We start from the raw sequence: 18,843 nt of genomic DNA on the forward strand, positions 1-18,843 counted from the left end.
TCCGTTTAGGAAAGGCCACTTCAAAAAGGCAGATAAATTTATTTAGAAAAGCATTATACTTGTCATTAACATTTTCAATGAGCTCGAACGTGTCCAATCAACTTCTTGTAGGAAATTACAGAAGGTCTTGATATATGGTGTGTTAATTACTCTGAAAGTCTTACTTCAGGAATTGTTCTTACTAAGAGAGCTAACACCTTCAATTGAAAGTAGCTGACTCTCATGGTCTGAGAGACCATTTAATATATGTTTTACAGTTGTGTTTAGCTTTCTGCTTCTGCCTAAGAAGATGTTGTCAATTTGACTGATGGAATTAGCTATGACCCTTGTGGGTCCACCATACCAACACTACACTGTAAATGACTATTGTGTGATGTTCATTTGTTATCTATCTGCCCCCTGGCCAACCCTCCTACAAACTTACAGCAAAATCAAGCAAATTAGTACTTGTCTACCCTACTCCTTCATCACTTGTAGTTGTACCAAAACAAATTCATTAAAATTTGGAATATTGTCTTTTTAGTGAATAAGTGGATTTGATTTACTGGCATGTTAGTAAATCATGCAAACCATTAACTATTACCACAGAAGAGTTTTTAGTATATATAATTAGTTAATCCCAGATACATTCATTCCACAGTGTCATTTTTTGGGATTTGATATGAAAAATATAGAAATAAATGGGAGGAATTAAAATAAGCTCATTGCATTCATTTACCTGAGTTTACACAGATAGGAGATCAAAGCCACATCAGTCAAATTGGGCTCAGACACCCTGTCAGCACACGTACACTGGATTCATGACTTACAGCAATATGTTTCCAATCATGCATGTGCAAAGATTACAGCCTGTTTCTCTGGCAAGTGGCTTTGGATGTCAAAATCTTCAATGATTTGTCTATGATTTTGTTATAACCTCACCCCTTGGTACTTGTTCTCATCTAGCAAGCCAGCAAATATACTTGTAAGCCACAGCAGCAATGCATCAGTAGCTCCCAAAGTTGACGAACAGCTGTCTTGTGGAAATATTGTGTAGTTTACACAACACCCACAATCCATTCAAGCAGATCTTAACTAGGAAAGCCTCAAATGGAAAGTTGCACACATGTTGGAATGAAAATACCACCTGTCCATGGTAGTGTCAGTGTAGATCAAAGAAAAGAGTTTTTATGGCCAGCTGCTGTGTTTTGCTATTGTGTGGTACTTATTAAGTACATATTTAGGGTTCCGATTCTGCTGAGGTTTAGTTGAGATTGTTTGCATATGGTATGAAATCGAATGGATCAGACAACAAATTTTTTAATTTGCTTCTTTGTATGTCAAAGGAGTGTTTATAGAATCTTAGCAGTAAAGAGTGTATCAATAATTAAAAAACTGGCTCACTGCAGAAAATTCTTGTTACATTCAGCACTAACAGCAATTATGTAAAAAAAGCTAGTCACTTATAGTACAGTACTGGGGAGGAGGAGGAGGAGGAGGAGAGAGGAAAACAAATTAGAAAGTGGCAGAAGCTGCCACCATTGCAAAGGGGTCACCAAAGTGTATGAAGTTGAATTGAACTATTAAAAAAACAGTGATTCTTCAAAGTGCAAGGATGTGGCAGATGCATCAAAAAGCACAAATCCCCATGCCTCATTTGCTAAATGGAATATAAACAGTGAGCAAGTGTGCAGAACATTTTGACCATTTATGAACTCATTTGCAACTGGCAATTGTGGCACTGTGTGAGAAATTCATGCGAATGTCTTCAGTAATCATTTGCAACTTATCTGTAAATTGCCAGCCCATTTGGTTCTGAAATTTATAAGAAGAGCAGAAAGCTGCTTAGCTGTAATTTCTCAAAAGTTTTTTATGAAAAAATAGAGGAAAGTGATGCAGTTTGGATGAAAATAATCGTTTAATGAGCATCAGGTTTCTACTGTGGTCATGGCCATGATGTGCTGGCATTCTATTAGTTAATTTCCTCCAGGGATATCAGACCATTAATTCTGCCAACTACATTGACCTTCACCAAGTTGTCTAAGATTGCTTTCTTGTTACAAATATATTTTCGTACCCTGAGGACATTCACACAGGCGTTTGCATATAGCCCCAGTATCAAGGAACTTTATCTGTTGTTGAGGAATTAAACGACTGGCAGAACGTTCTGACAACTGCTGACAGACACTTGGAGACTGCGTAGAAAAATAGTGTCATAATCTGCGTCACTATGAAGTATCAATAATACGGGAAGGAAAGTTGCTACACACACACACACACACACACACACACACACACACACACACACACACACAATGCAACTTACACACATGACTGCAGTCTCAGGCAAACTGAAACCACACTGCGAGCAGCAGCACCAGTGGATGCTGGGAGTGGCGACTGGGTGGGGGTAAGGAGGTGGCTGGGTCTGGGAGGGGGAGGGACAGTATGTTGGGGATGGCAGACAGTAAAGTGCTGCAGGTTAGGCAGAGGGCAGGCGAGAGGTGGGGTGATGAGGGGGTCGGGGGAAAGTAGCAGAAAAGGAGAAAAATAAATAAATAAATAAAAAAGACTGGGTGTGATGATGGAATAGTACGTGTGTATTGCTGGAAAGGGAGCAGAGAAGGGGCTGGATGGGTCAGGACAGTGACTAACAAAGGTTGAGGCCAGGAGGGTTATGGGAAGTAGGATGTATTGCAGGGGAAGTTCCCACCTGTGCAATTCAGAAAAGCTGGTGTTGGTGGGAAGGATCCACATGGCATAGGCCATGAAGCAGTCATTCAAATGAAACATATCATATTTGGCAGCACGTTCAGCAACAGGGTGGTTCACTTGTTTCTTGGCCACAGTTTGTTGGTGGCCATTCATGTGGACAGACATCTTGTTGGTTGTCATACCTACATAGACTGCAGCACAGTGGTTGCAGCTTAGCTTGTAAATCACATGACTGGTTTCACATGTAGCCCTGCCTTTGACTGGATAGGTGATGTTAGTGACCAGACTGGAGTAGATGGTGGTAGGAGGATGTATGGGACAGGTCTTGCATCTAGGTCTATTACAGGGGTATGAGACATGAGGTAAGGGATTGGGAGCAGGTATTGTGTAAGGATGGACAAGTATATTGTGTAAGTTCGGTGGATGGTGGAATACCACTGTGGGAGGAGTGGGAAGGATAGTGGGCAGGACATTTCTCATTTCAGGGCATGACGAGAGGTAATCGAAGCCCTGGCAGACAATGTAATGCAGTTGCTCCAGTCCTGGGTGGTAGTGAGTTATGAGGGGAATGCTCCTCTGTGGCTGGACAATGGGACTTTGGGAGATGTTGGGAGACTGGAAAGATAGAAAGATAAGGCATGGGAGATTTGTTTTTGTACAAGGTTGGAAGGATAATTATGATTAGGTAGTGAGACCCTCAGTATATTTCAAGAGGGACTGCTTGTCACTGCAGATGCAATGACCACAGGTGGATAGGCTGTACGGAAGGGACTTATTTTTTTGGAATGGGTGGCAGCTGTCAGCTGTCGAAGTGGAGGTATTGCTGGTGGTTAGTAGGTTTGATATGGATGAAGGTGCTAATGTAGACATCTTTGAAGAGGTGGAGGCAAACACCTAGGAGGCTGGCTTATTGGGTTGAGTTGGACCAGATGAAGCAGATGAAGTTATTGATGTTCTGGAAGAATGTGGATAGGGTGTCCTCATCTTCGATCCCAAATAGCAAAGATGTCGTCAGTGAATCTGAAGCAGGTAAGGGTTTTAGGACTCTGGGTTTTTATGAAGGATTACTCTAGATGGCCCATGAATAGGTTGGCATAGGATGGTGCCATGCAGGTGCCCATAGCCATACCCCAGATTTGTTTGTAGGTAATCCCTTCAAAGGACAAGTAATTGTGGGTGAGGATGTAGTTGGTCATGGCAACCAGGAAGAATTTTCTGGGTTTGGAATCCATTATGCAGTGAGAAAGGCAGTGTTTAATAGAAATAAGCCTGGGGGTGTTAGGAGTGTTAGTGTACAGGGAGGTGACATCAGTAGTGGTGAGCAGGGCACCATGTGATAAAGGGACAGGAACTGTGGAGAGTTGGTGGAGGAAATGGTTGGTATTTTTCATATAGGAGGGTAGGTTCTTGGTAATAGGCTGAAGGTGTTGGTCTACGAGAGCAGAAATTCTCTCAGTGCGAGCACAGTGAGTGGTTAGGTTTATGGGCTTTAGGAAGCGTGTAGAAGGTAGGAGTGTGGGGAGTGGTAGGGGTGAGTAGAGTGATGGACTCCGGGCTGAGTTTCTGGGATGGGCCTAAGGATTTGAATAGTGACTGTAGATCCTGCCTGATTTATTTATTTACTATTTTTTAAATTAATTTCTCTCCTTTTCTACTTCTTCCCCCTGCCCCCCCCTCACCCCCCCCCCCTCTCCACTGCCCTCCGCCTAATCTGCAGCGCTTCACTGTCTGCCATCCCCACCATACTATGCCCCCCCCCCTCCTTACCAGGCCCCAGCCTCCTCCTTACCTCCACTCAGTCGCCACTCCCATCATGCACTGGTGCTGCTGCTCACAGTGTGGTTTCAGTTGCCAGAGACTGCAGTTGTGTGTGTGAGTTGCATTTGCGTGAGTGTGTGTGTGTGTGTGTGTGTGTGTGTGTGTGTGTGTGTGTGTGTGTATATGTGTGTGTGTGTGTGTGTGTGTGTGTGTGTGTGTGTCTACTGCTGAAGAAGGCCATTGGCCGAAAGCTTTAAGTGTGGAAGTCTTTTTGTTGTGCTTATCTGCGACTCAGCATCTCCACTATATGGCGAGTAGCAACTTTCCTTCTCATAATATTGTTCCATTCCATCCTGGATTTTCCATTGTTTGATTCACTATGAAGTATAGAGCAGCATTCAATAAAAGTTACTTGGCCTGCCATAATAAAGGATAACTTACTTTGTGAAGTTACTTTGTAGCATTAATCATTGTTTGGCTGAAGGCAAAAGTGTATGAACAGGTTAGGTATTGGTGTAGAAAAGAAAAATGTAAAATTTATTTACAATAGGCTCACTTATGTGTGATTAGTTCTCATAATATTTAATGTTTATCTTTAAGAACACACATTGTAAACATATAAGTTAATATCATTATAGTGAATGTTGAAATTAATTATGTTGCAGGCAGCCAGGTGTACAATGTACAGCAACCGTAATCGCTGGACTCAAATAGGGTAAGTAACTTGTGTATATAAATTTTTGTACAAGCTATAGTTACCATAGTGTTAAAACTTAACAATGCCTGTGACACGAAAAAACTGGTCCTTATAGATTGAGGAGGATTACCGGGTTGGTTACACCAATAATCACACCCATTTAGCAATAGTCAGTTTATTAACCTTAACACATACAAGGATCACAAAGAACTGAACTGATTATGGTGGAACAGCTAAAATTAATGCTTAGAGTCCAAAGATGAATGCATATCGATGTTGGTGTTGATTTCATTGGCACCACAAGATCAATCAAATTAAAAATTGCAATATTTTTAAAATGATCTCCCCTCATCCTTTAAAACAGATGGGTATCTCTCAACTTTAGGTCCGAATGATCAGCTATTCCTCTCTCCAACTTCCATATCATGTAGCCACCCTCCATAGCAATCTTTACTTTGAATTGTCCAATGGATCCCAGACTGTGACGTCAGTAACTGGCTAGAAAATGAAGTAAGACAGTATGTAGGACAGGACTGTCACTAGAATTCAGCAATTAGTTGTCCTGAAGAAAACGACTGCAAAGTTATTTTAGTGTCACATAATGACATGGCCTAATATTCAAAATCATTGATGGTGACTGTTGAAGCCTATGAAGTAATGAGATTAGTTTAGTTCACAGATTCGTCTAATAGTTTCATGGATACTGATGTGATACAAAACTTTTAGTTTCATAAATGCACTAATATTTTCATAATGGTAACAAAATAAAACCTAGGTTTTCCTCAGTGTAAGAAGTGCAATCTCATAGGTACAAGTGTACTAATATTTCCATAGCTGTAAATGCATTAGAACTACCTCATATTTAATTTAGCTAATTAAAGCAACAATTAAATATATGTTGTTCCTTAAATGTAATCATTTCATATATCCTTGACATAAAAGTTTCTCAGGAAGACAAGAAAGAAAAAAAAGTTGCGAAGAACACAATCTGCCATGAAAAAAACCCTATTTATTTATATCTTATGGGTTGCGTTTGAAAGAAATTATGTGCTGACAGATAATTAATGATGTTGTTGTTGTTGTGGTCTTCAGTCCTGAGACTGGTTTGATGCAGCTCTCCATGCTAATCTACCCTGTGCAAGCTTCTTCATCTCCCAGTACCTACTGCAGCTTACATCCTTCTGAATCTGCTTAGTGTATTCATCTCTTGGTCTCCCTCTATGATTTTTACCCTCCACACTGCCCTCCAATACTAAATTGGTGATCCCTCGATGTCTCAGAACATGTCCTACCAACTGATCTCTTCTTCTAGTCAAGTTGTGCCACAAGCTCTTCTTCTCCCCAATTCTATTCAATACCTCCTCATTAGTTATGTGATCTACCCATCTAATCTTCAGCATTCTTCTGTAGCACCACATTTCGAAAGCTTCTGTTCTCTTCTTGTCCAAACTATTTATTGCCCATGTTTCACTTCCATACATAGCTACACTCCATACAAATAGTTCCAGAAACGACTTCCTGACATTTAACTCTATACTCGATGTTAACAAATTTTTCTTCTTCAGAAACACTTTCCTTGCCATTGCCAGTCTACATTTTATATCTTCTCTACTTCGTCCATCATCAGTTATTTTGCTCCGCAAATAGCAAAACTCCTTTACTACTTTAAGTGTCTCATTTACTAATATAGTAATCATAGTTTTGTTATTTATGAAAATAACTTGAATGTAATTGTTACACATTCCTAGGTTTCTGTGTGAGAAATGATTGTATCACAATGAAATGGTGGAACTACTTAAAGAATAATAATATTATTTGATTTTAATAACTTAGTGTACCATTTATTATTTTCCAGTGCTACAAATGAGGATGAAATGTGCAACTTTTACTTGATGTATTGGGTTGAAAATGGATCTCCACTGGAAAAAAAGTACTGCTTCAGCTCTGGCCCCCCACTCTACAGTTGGCGTGAATCAGACGGTCTCAACAATATACCAGATGATGCTAGCCAGTTGGAGTAAGCTAATTAGAAAAGAATAGAGTATTACTAAACCTGAAAGTATTAGTATTTGGAAAATGATAATGAATTTGAAGTAAGCCTTTATCTACCCTGCACAATCAGCGTCATTGTCAGCAGCATAATATTTTTTACAATTTTAGAAGGGTTGTCTGCACTGAAAGTGAAAAGTGTAAATGTGTTACATTTGGAACTTCATAACAAAATAGATGAATGCAAGTACTTTCATTCCTCTATTGTAGAAAATATAAATTAACCACTTTCATTTTCACATTTTCTAGTATTGTGCAAAACATTTCAAGTTTTTTTTTGCTCAAAACCTGCAGTATGAGATGCTACTGTTTGAATATATATTTAAAGAGCAGCTCAGAGTAATAGTGAATTCCTGTGCATAATTTATGGAACCACACATTTAGAGATCTGCTACACATATTTGCAATTCATTTAAAAATAAAATTGCTTAGATGCACTACAGATGTTTGTTATCCTTTAAGAATAACATTTTTAATCTAACTTGTCATATACAATGCCCTCTGAAACAATTACATGAAAATTTATTCCTCTATTTATTTTAAAAGTGGCCTTGAGCCTAAATGGTCAGTGATATTCACCTTCACTCAATGTATCTTTTTTTTACATAATTTTAGGAAATAGAAATCATTGTAAATATTATTGAAAGTATGCACAGAACTATCTCAGTTAAATTATTAGTTTTCTTGGATTTTAATTATGTGATTATCAGTATGAAGCAAGGTTATGCGCAGTTCTGTGCAGGTGGGTGGGGTGTGGGGGAGGAAGAGTTTGAATGTAGTGAGCAGTGAAAGGTAGGCAAAAGTAAAGAATGAAGCAAAAAAAGAAAGAGTGTATACTTGGATGTTTTTATACCTATGTAAAATGCAAGAAAGAATGGAAGGAGCTGACAAAATAAATATAAGTTCAAACCAGAATCACTGCAAAAATGTGTTTGAGGAATATTTTCATCTTACAAAGATACACTTTTTGAAGGAAGACTCTTTAGAGGTTCATGTTTAATGTAAGACATTGAGCTGGCAACTACAGAAAAAAGAAATGGAGTGATATAGTTCTAGTAAATACATTATTATTTCATTACCAGTTCTGTGACAGCTGTTGTATAGTGGGATTAGCACACACCTGCTTCATGACAGGAGCAATTGGATGACTACAGTCAATGAATACTTCTCATCACCAATTAAAATGTATTAAGGGATACTGTTAGTCACTTGGTAAACAAATGTTATGCTCCCAGAAATTTTAAAAATCTTAACCTGCGAAAGGTATTTGTAAGTTAACTAGTTCTGACAGTGCCTTAAAGTTCACCATGGGCAAGCAGTTTTATTCTCACTTATCAGAGTTGGCTTTCCTTTTGAATACACCACTTCAACACTTTAAAGGTTACACCTTTCTGTATCTTCCTTGTAGTTGCATAAGTACATCTATTCACAGAAATACATAAAAAATCCAAAGAATTTTCATTCTGTATCATGAGTAAGGTATGCTGAATATCATCTGTTATGATGTCAGATATACTGCAGTACATAGTCCATCGCCAGTACCAACGGCCTCACAAAAGATTTAATTGCAACAATCATCACAATGCTGCTGTCAACAAACAAGTTGGAAGGGTGGTTTTCTTTTCACCATTATCACTCAGTTTCAGAGAAAGACATTCTTTGCAAGTAAATAGCATCCACATCTCCTGCAGATAACTCATTTTTCACCACCCTTTCGCTCCACCCTGGTATTTAATCTTGTGAACCACATGGGAGGCATTTTTCGAAATAATATTCAGTTTTAACCCATACTCTGAAGTATTTGCATTATATATGTGGACTCTGCCTTAGCTTTTGTTCATCACTTTGTACTCCAGTCCCACAGACCTTATTATCTGTGGTAGTGTAAACAGCAATTAATGTACCCAGATATATCATCTGCTGTTTGTATCCCACTAACTGATCTGACACACAACAGCACACAGGATGTCATATACAATGAACAGTCACTGACCCATAAAGAAGAAAGTGTTATCTGGTCACTGAACATGCTGCATTAGCAGTTTAGCAATTCAGAGATATATTTTCACAAGAACTGTTTTCACGCATTGGTTCCTTTGAATTTCTTAAGTGGGTGTTATTTCTAGAATGTACCTGACAATCCAGTAGTTAATCATAAATGAATCTGTACAATGTTTACCAACTCCCCTCTTCATTGTGTCTTCCTATAATCTCTTCTCTCTCCTTGAATACTTGTTATATTTTCTATTTCTTGATCATTTTTCCATTTCCTTATGCTTCCAACTTCTCTCTCTTTTGTATCACCTGCTTGCCTTGTTTTCCATTCTTTACTGATAATGTGGTCCTCATTATGTACAGGTTATCACATTCATGTTATTGAGCTATTTTAACAGGGCTAATTTTTCAACCATTTCCTTATTTCTCATTCTCCAGATATTAATCAAATGAAAATAAACAGTATTTGGATAGATGAAGGGTGTCTACTCACTTGTGACTGAAACATGAGCAGCTGTAGCAGAAATCAAACACCAGAAATTATGACTTTTTCCAATTAAGGAACACCAAGTTTCAAAAACTTGAAATACAGTTGCATTTTCTCATTTATCCGATTTCTAGACCAGCTTCTATCATTCCTCTTCTTGCAATTGATAAGCAGACACTGCCCTTCTGTCTTTCATAGTATTTATATGTTAAATATTTCAATTGTGATTTACATTAAAAGAACTATAAATGGAATGAAGGTGACACTTCCATTTCTGAGCTGACATCTCTGATGCTTGTTTTTTAAGCTTTTTAATTTGTCTGGTTAAGGTAATGAAATACTGTCTGATGATACATGTAGCATACTTTTATTTTTCCAATGTATCTGTATTTTCTCTGCATAGTAATAAGGAAATAATAAAACAAATTCAAAACTATATTTTCATTAAAATAGTTTTATTTCTGTATCATGAATATCTGTAAAAAGAAAAGCAAGTTGGTGAAGGATGTTTTAAACCATAGTCTGAAAAAGCATAAACGGTGATCAGTATTTCCATGAAACTGCAACAGTTTTAATAATTATCTAGTCATCTGATCAATTTGATACATGATTATGAATTTAATCCAAATCACTACTAATAATCTTTTTTTTACTTGTCAATTGGATTAGGACTTATGTAAATATGTTATAAATTTGTTATTCAGTTTTGTATGTTTTTTATATATAATGCTATGAATTGTCAGTTTGAATTTCATATTATTTTATTGCCTACAGATATTAAATCATATTTATACTTATCTTAGATAAAAGCCAACTGATAACCAGAGTTACTATTTATTAAAAGGATGATGTCTCTATTGAAACTGATGATTACATTAGTTTAAATGATAGCATATTCACTAGATAAATATTGTTGTATTGGGAAAGAAACTTTCATTCTCACCACAATGAGCCTTTGTTTCATGGCAAGGTAGAGAGGTCTGTGCATTTGCTTTACCTTAAAATTATGTGGTATGTGCACTACTTTCATGGAACTTAATTTTTCATTACTGTACTGGGTGACTGTGTATCCTCAATACAGAGGTATTTAGAAATCCCCTACATATTTCCCCATATTCTTGGTGTCTACCATTTGAAGTTTCTACTAAAAACAATTTTGTGGTGAAGCATATAGAGAATACAAATACAGAAAGCACAAGTTCCACCTCTGATACTGATAACCTCTTTTGTACGTATACTTCAGTGAAATACTGTGTAACTTCTTTTCTGTGAATATATAGTATTTTGATCAGATGTTTTACAATGGTTTTGTACAAATGTATTGTTTTTTGAAATGGCTGATGAGGAATTTATAGTATTGTCATAAAAAATATTTTATGTGCCTATAGTGTGAGATATTTCCCCTACTTTCTTTTTTCCTGTCATCATCTTCAACTTGTGAAAATGCACAAGATATTGTCTCCCACTTTATATTACAATGTATTGTGTCTGCACATGTTATGCAAATGGAAATTGCACAGATGTGCCATAGCAAAGCTAGTGCTACTTTCTGGCTATGAACTACTTTCTGGCTATGCATTTATGATCCATAATTCATCTGTGGATGAGTCATCATTTGTCTCGACTTTTTGTTTATTACTTTTACAAGATTTTTATTATTAAAAGTCCAGTAGTATTTCTGTAGGTTAATTTTGGTCATTGGATCATAACTAGCTGGTTTACTGTGTAATATTCAGACTACAAAGAGACATATGCACATCTGAAAATGAAATACATTACTATGGGAACATGCTGGGCAAATAATAAAGTATAAAAATTGTACTTGAAATTGTAACCATATTCTTTGATTGGTATCATCTTCAGTGTTTAAAAAGGAATAAAAAACCAAAGACTGCATTAAGTCTGAGATCACTGTACCCACATAGCTACAGATAGATATTTTTGTGAATTTCACATTCTTGCATTTGCACCAAATTCTCAGCAGCCGTCATTCCAATGAACAGTGTGGCTATTGTGATTCGCAGTGTTATTTTATGACAATGGTAACAGGTCATCTTGAAAGTAAATGTGAATTCTCTAAAAGCTTTATTCAGAGCAAGAATGAATATGAAAAGACATTTTAAACAAATCTCTGTTTGGTGAATGAGAAATCTTAAAAGCAGGTATAATACACAAATTATTTGTCATCAGTGGTTAATATGTGCCAGCAGTGTAATTAAGTTTTTCTTTTCCATATTTCTTATTCCCATTTTACCTCTATTTCATTTAAAATCCTCGTAATCCTCTTCACACAAATAATGCTATATATAATTTTTTTCTCAAATTTTGGTTTCAGTACCAAAATTACATCATTTACTATTCATGTAGTTTTATTTTTGTGTATTCACATAACTTCCTTGATATTCGTTGTGCTTTCCATTCCTTCCCCAGAGGACAGTACACCATAGAAGTAACATTTAGCGTAATTCGTACTAAACCACGATGTAAAAGAATATTTGTATTGTAGAGATAGATACAAATAAATGCTGTATCATTAAATAAATATGGTAGCTACAGATGAAGCAAATAGTATTACACTATGTAAGGATTTCTTGGAATACACTTTATTTTATTACAAATTACAGTTTAAAATGAATGTGAACAACTAGTACAATGTTGTACTGTACTGTGAACTATCTTAAAATAACTTTTATGGAATAACACTATGGTGCAGGAAATGTAGTAGACATATCACAGATATCTTCATTGTATGGTAATTTTAAGCACAGTGCTGAGAAGTTACATATTTTTATCCAAGAGGAAAGAAATGACAAATTCTTAGAAATTATTAGGCCAGTATGCTTAAAGAATGAGGTATTCAAAAAATCTTTTCAAGTTACATTTTTATTTGGAAATAGTGTATTTTTGTTGGCAGCAAATCTGTATCAGTTCAAAAATTAAAGAACAATGATTTATTTTGATACCTGTATTTTTGTTTATTTCTCTGACCTCCCTTGATGTATACATCACCATCTCCGTCCTACAACCAGTTGCGACCTTCAGATTTCATTCACTACTCTTCTTACGATTGTTCTCTAGTTGAGCACCTAGGCTGATATTTATACACTGGATCACTCAAAGAAGAATGTGAAATACATAATAGTCCAAAAAAACAACCAGTTGATTAATTAATTAGTTAGTTACATGATCCATAAATAATTTGAGTGATTCTTTTATAGGGAACAAGTCAATCTACAGGACATATGTACATGATCAGTGTTCACATTAATGAAGACATTTTTTAGGCCTGCCTGTGCAACTACACTTAAAGTTTTTTAATTTTTTAGATGTTTTTATTTAAAATTTGCTTTGCTACTTGCAAGACATTTTATGTTATAGACTTGGGCAAATGATCAAATATTTTGATGCCACAGACTGACTGATCTCCTTTCTGAGTCACTGACAAGTTCCGTAGGACCAAATTGAGGAGCAAATCTCCAAGATCATGGAACATGTCAGTACATGAAATTATAACATAAAGGTAATAACAGATAAAAATGAAATATTTATGAATCTAAATACGTCAATCCATAAATTTAAGTAAATGCAATCAACAATAGAACGAAAATAAGCTTAATTTTTTAAGGAAATCCTCGACAGAATAGAAGGAGTGACCCATGAGGAAACTCTTCAGTTTTGATTTGAAAGCACGTGGATTGTTGCTAAGACTTTTGAATTCAAGTGGTAGATAATTGAAAATGGATGCAGCAGTATACTGCATACTTTTCTGCACAAGAGTTAAGGAAGTTCTAGCCAAATGCAGGTTTGATTTCTGCCGAGTATTAACTAAGTGAAAGCTGCTTATTCTTGGGAATAAGTTAATATTGTTAACAAGAAATGACAGTAAGGAATATATATATTGAAAAGCCAATTAAAATACCCAGACTCGTAAACAGGGGTCAACAAGAGGTTTGTGAACTTATACCACTCATTGCCCGAACTGCCCGTTTCTGAGCCAAGAATATTCTTTTAGAGTGGGAAGAGTTACCCCAAAATATAATAGAATATTACATAAATGAATGAAAATAAGCAAAGTAGACTAATTTTCATGTCAAATGATTACTGGCAGCATTAAGTCTTTGAACGAGATCCTAAACGTGGGTTTTCCACAACAGTTTACTACCTATCTGAACATGTAGAAATTTGAGCAGTTCAGTTTCACTAATCATATGTCCATTCTGTTAAATTAAAGCGTCAGGTTTTGTTGAATTGTGTGTTAAAAACTGTAAAAACTGAGTCTTGTTGCGATTTAGCATTAGTTTATTTTCTACAAGCCATGAAGTTAGGTCATGAACTGCACTAATTGAAACCAGGTTATCATTGCACACAACCTCCTTTACTACCAAGCTAGTGTCATCAACAAATAGAAATATTTTAGAGTTACCCATAATACTAAAGGGAATATCATTTATATAAATAAGGAACAGGAGTGGCCTCAACACTGATCCCTTACCAAATTGTGATGACCTATTTATGCTGTATTTCTTTAGCAAATATATGTATTGTGATGGTGCAGTTAAAATGCCTAATTCCTTAAAGAAGTATCCACATGATAACTGCAGAAGAACACTACAGATTATACTTACTGCTCGCTTTTGTGCAACTGATACTTCCTTTCTAAATGATGAGTTACTCCACAAAATGATTCCATAAGATGTTATTGAATGCAAATATGCAACATATGTCAGGAGATTAATTCATTTGTTTCCACGGTTAGAAAACATGCAAAGTGCAAAAGTAGTTGAACTTAATCATTTGAATAGCTCAGTAATATGCTTATTCACGTTAAAGTTTTCATCAATAAGAGAACCCAGAAATTTGGAGCAGTCTACCCTATTTACTGATCTTGGTCATGTGCTACATAAATTGTTGATATGACTATTTGTTCTACAGAACTTAGGGAGAGTCCATGTTTTGAGAACCACTTTATAATTCTTGGAAAATATCATTTACCTTATTCTGTTGCTCTCTCTTTAATAGGATTTAAATCAACACTAGTATCATCTGCAAAAAATACCAATTATGCTTGTCAAATGTTATTTGGAAGGTCATTCACATATGTAAGAAATAGCAGTGGATGCAAAATTGAACCCTATCAGACTCCTATTGTGATTTGTACCTAGTCACTAAAATTTTCTATCCTTGCAATATTGTTTGAATTATTTAACACAATCTTTTCAATTCCATTTGTTAAGTATGATTAAAACCAGCTGTGCATAAATCCACCATTTCCATAAAGCTTCAGTTTTTCTAAGAGAGTAACATGATGTACACAATCAAATGCCTTTCCAAGATAAAAGATACCAACTGGTGATATTTTATTATTTAAGACTTGTATTATTTGATGAGTGAATCTATTAATAGCACTCTCAGTTGTGCAACCCTTCTGGAAGCCAAACTGTAAATGCTAAGTAAATTGTTTCTAAATAAAAGTGAGGCTACTCATGAGTACATTACTTTTTTGGAATATTTTGGAAAAAATTGTCAGCAAGGAAATTGTCACCTTCCTTATAAAGAGGTTTAATAATTGCATATGTTGACCTGTCTGGATAAATTACCTGTGCCAGTCACGAATTGCTTATATCACTGAGGTCATTATTTATTAAGTTGAAATATTTTTTTAGAATTCAGTTTGAAATTCCATCACCATGACATGAGATTGTGTTTTTCTTAGAATTCTGTTAATTTCACTGAAGAATGTTGATTCTCCTTCTAGTTCACTTAATTTTGTGGAATGACATTTCTAATACTCTCTTACTACTTCAGCTGAACTCTCTAATCCTATTTTTGTTGCTACATTTAGAAAGTGATAGTTAAAAGTACTTGTAGTTTGTGAATTATTGGTCACAACATTGTCATTTACTTTGATGTGGTACCATGTACATTGACTGGTTGTTCTGTCTCCCATTTGACAATATCCCATTTTTACTCTTATTATTTGCATAATTTATTTCTGCAGAATTTGTGTACTTCTGGATATTTTAATGACTTCCTTCAGATATTACAGTATTTTTTGTAGTGTGCAGGTAATGTCTGTCCTTTTCATACATTTCCTACCCGCGTTGAACTGAGTCGAGTTCCTACAAAACGGGATATCACTCACAGAAATCTTCATAGGTGCAGTATCCTATCATGAGTCATTTGGTCAAAATTCATAAAGCTTTTGGTATGTGTTGTTTTCAAGGGGGTTAAGATTATCAGATCACAGTCCAAATCTTACAGGAAATTCAAAGTGGCTGATGAGAGAATTCAAATTTCAGCACGTATTGTGGCATTTATAAATTTTAACAATACCAATGCATTTTCCATAACGTGCATTACCAGAGTATGTACTTTACACACACCTTTAAAAAACTAAAAAATATTGTTAATTGTTGTTGACTTATACACTCCTGGAAATGGAAAAAAGAACACATTGACACCGGTGTGTCAGACCCACCATACTTGCTCCAGACACTGCGAGAGGGCTGAACAAGCAATGATCACACGCACGGCACAGCGGACACACCAGGAACCGCGGTGTTGGCCGTCGATTGGCGCTAGCTACGCAGCATTTGTGCACCGCCGCCGTCAGTGTCAGCCAGTTTGCCGTGGCATACGGAGCTCCATCGCAGTCTTTAACACTGATAGCATGCCGCGACAGCGTGGACGTGAACCGTATGTGCAGTTGACGGACTTTGAGCGAGGGTGTATAGTGGGCATGCGGGAGGCCGGGTGGACGTACCGCCGAATTGCTCAACACGTGGGGTGTGAGGTCTCCACAGTACATCGATGTTGTCGCCAGTGGTCGGCAGAAGGTGCACGTGCCCGTCAACCTGGGACCGCACCGCAGCGACGCACGGATGCTCGCCAAGACTGTAGGATCCTACGCAGTGCCGTAGGGGCCGCACCGCCACTTCCCAGCAAATTAGGGACACTGTTGCTCCTGGGGTATCGGCGAGGACCATTCGCAACCGTCTCCATGAAGCTGGGCTACGGTCCCGCACACCGTTAGGCCGTCTTCTGCTCACGCCCCAACATCGTGCAGCCCGCCTCCAGTGGTGTCGCGACAGGCGTGAATGGAGGGACGAATGGAGACGTGTCGTCTTCAGCGATGAGAGTCGCTTCTGCCTTGGTGCCAATGATGGTCGTATGCGTGTTTGGCGCCGTGCAGGTGAGCGCCACAATCAGGACTGCATACGACTGCGGCACACAGGGCCAACACCCGGCATCATGGTGTGGGGAGCGATCTCCTACACTGGCCGTACACCTCTGGTGATCGTCGAGGGGACACTGAATAGTGCACGGTACATCCAAACCGTCATCGAACCCATCGTTCTACCATTCCTAGACCAGCAAGGGAACTTGCTGTTCCAACAGGACAATGCACGTCCGCATGTATCCCGTGCCACCCAACGTGCTCTAGAAGGTGTAAGTCAACTACCCTGGCCAGCAAGATCTCCGGATCTGTCCCCCATTGAGCATGTTGGGGACTGGATGAAGCGTCGTCTCACGCGGTCTGCACGCCCAGCACGAACGCTGGTCCAACTGAGGTGCCAGGTGGAAATGGCATGGCAAGCCGTTCCACAGGACTACATCCAGCATCTCTATGATCGTCTCCATGGGAGAATAGCAGCCTGCATTGCTGCGAAAGGTGGATATACACTGTACTAGTGCCGACATTGTGCATGCTCTGTTGCCTGTGTCTATGTGCCTGTGGTTCTGTCAGTGTGATCATGTGATGTATCTGACCCCAGGAATGTGTCAATAAAGTTTCCCCTTCCTGGGACAATGAATTCATGGTGTTCTTATTTCAATTTCGAGGAGTGTATTAACAACATGTACAGAAACCAGATGGCAGTTATAATAGTTGATGGGCATGAAAGGGAAGCAGCAGTTGGGAAGGAAGTGAGACAGGGTTGTAGCCTCTCCCTGATGTTGTTCAATCTGTATATTGAGCAAGCAGTAAAAGAAACAAAAGAAAAATTCGGAGTAGGTATTAAAGTCCATGGGGAAGAAATAAAAATTTTAAGGTTCGCCGATGACATTGTAATTCAGTCAGAGACAGCAAAGGACCTAGACGAGCAGCTGAACGGAATGGACAGTGTCTTGAAAGGAGGTTATAAGACGAACATCAACAAAAGCAAAATGAGGATAATTGAATGTAGTCAAATTAAGTCTGGTGATGCTGAGGGAATTAGATTAGTAAATGAAACACTTAAAGTAGTAAAGGAGTTTTGCTATTTGGGGAGCAAAATAACTGATGATGGTCGAAGTAGAAAGGATATAAAATGTAGTCTGTCAATGGCAAGGAAAGCGTTTCTGCAGAAGAGAAATTTGTTAACATCTAGTATAGATTTAAGTGTCAGGAAGTCGTTTCTGAAAGTATTTGTATGGAGTGTAGCCATGTATGGAAGTGAAACGTGGACAATAAATAGTTTAGACAAGAAGAGACTAGAAGCTTTTGAAATGTGGTGCTACAGAAGGATGCTAAAGATCAGATGGGTAGATCACATAACTAATGGGGAGGTACTGAATAGGATTGGGAAGAAGAAGAGCCGGCTGTGGTGGTCTCGCGGTTAAGGCGCTCAGTCCGGAACCGCACGAGTGCTACAGTCGCAGGTTCGAATCCTGCCTCGGGCATAGATGTGTGTGATGTCTTTAGGTTAGTTAGGTTTAACCATGGACCTTGCCGTTGGTGGGGAGGCTTGCGTGCCTCAGCGACACAGATAGCCGTACCATAGGTGCAACCACAACGGAGGGGTATCTGTTGAGAGGCCAGACAAACGTGTGATTCCTGAAGAGGGGCAGCAGCCTTTTCAGTAATTGCAGGGGCAACAGTCTGGATGATTGACTGATCGGGCCTTGTAACAATAACTAAAACGACCTTGCTGTGCTGTTACTGCGAACGGCTGAAAGCAAGGGGAAACTACGGCCGTAATCTTTCCCGAGGGCATGCAGCTTTACTGTATGATTCAATGATGATGGCGTCCTCTTGGGTGAAATATTCCAGAGGTAAAATAGTCCCCCATTCGGATCTCCGGGCGGGGACTACTCAAGAGGATGTCGTTACCAGGAGAAAGAAAACTGGCGTTCTATGGATCGGAGCGTGGAATGTCAGATCGCTTAATTGGGCAGGTAGGTT

General features: G+C 38.0%; 1 protein-coding gene across 1 annotated transcript in view; it reads left to right on the forward strand.

Annotated features, from left to right (window-relative positions):
* LOC126272234 (peptidylglycine alpha-hydroxylating monooxygenase) overlaps positions 1–12,640 on the forward strand; it is a 207,806-nt gene extending 195,166 nt beyond the window's left edge. Inside the window, exons 9-10 of the mRNA XM_049974936.1 lie at positions 5,118–5,167; positions 7,005–12,640. Of these exons, the coding sequence (XP_049830893.1) occupies positions 5,118–5,167; positions 7,005–7,170 (216 nt within the window). The 3' untranslated portion in view covers positions 7,171–12,640. The remainder of the gene's footprint in view (positions 1–5,117; positions 5,168–7,004) is intronic.
* The last annotated feature ends 6,203 nt before the right edge of the window (positions 12,641–18,843 follow it).

This window comes from Schistocerca gregaria, chromosome 5 (genome assembly GCF_023897955.1).
Source record: "Schistocerca gregaria isolate iqSchGreg1 chromosome 5, iqSchGreg1.2, whole genome shotgun sequence".
Classification (NCBI taxonomy): Eukaryota; Metazoa; Arthropoda; class Insecta; order Orthoptera; family Acrididae; genus Schistocerca; species Schistocerca gregaria.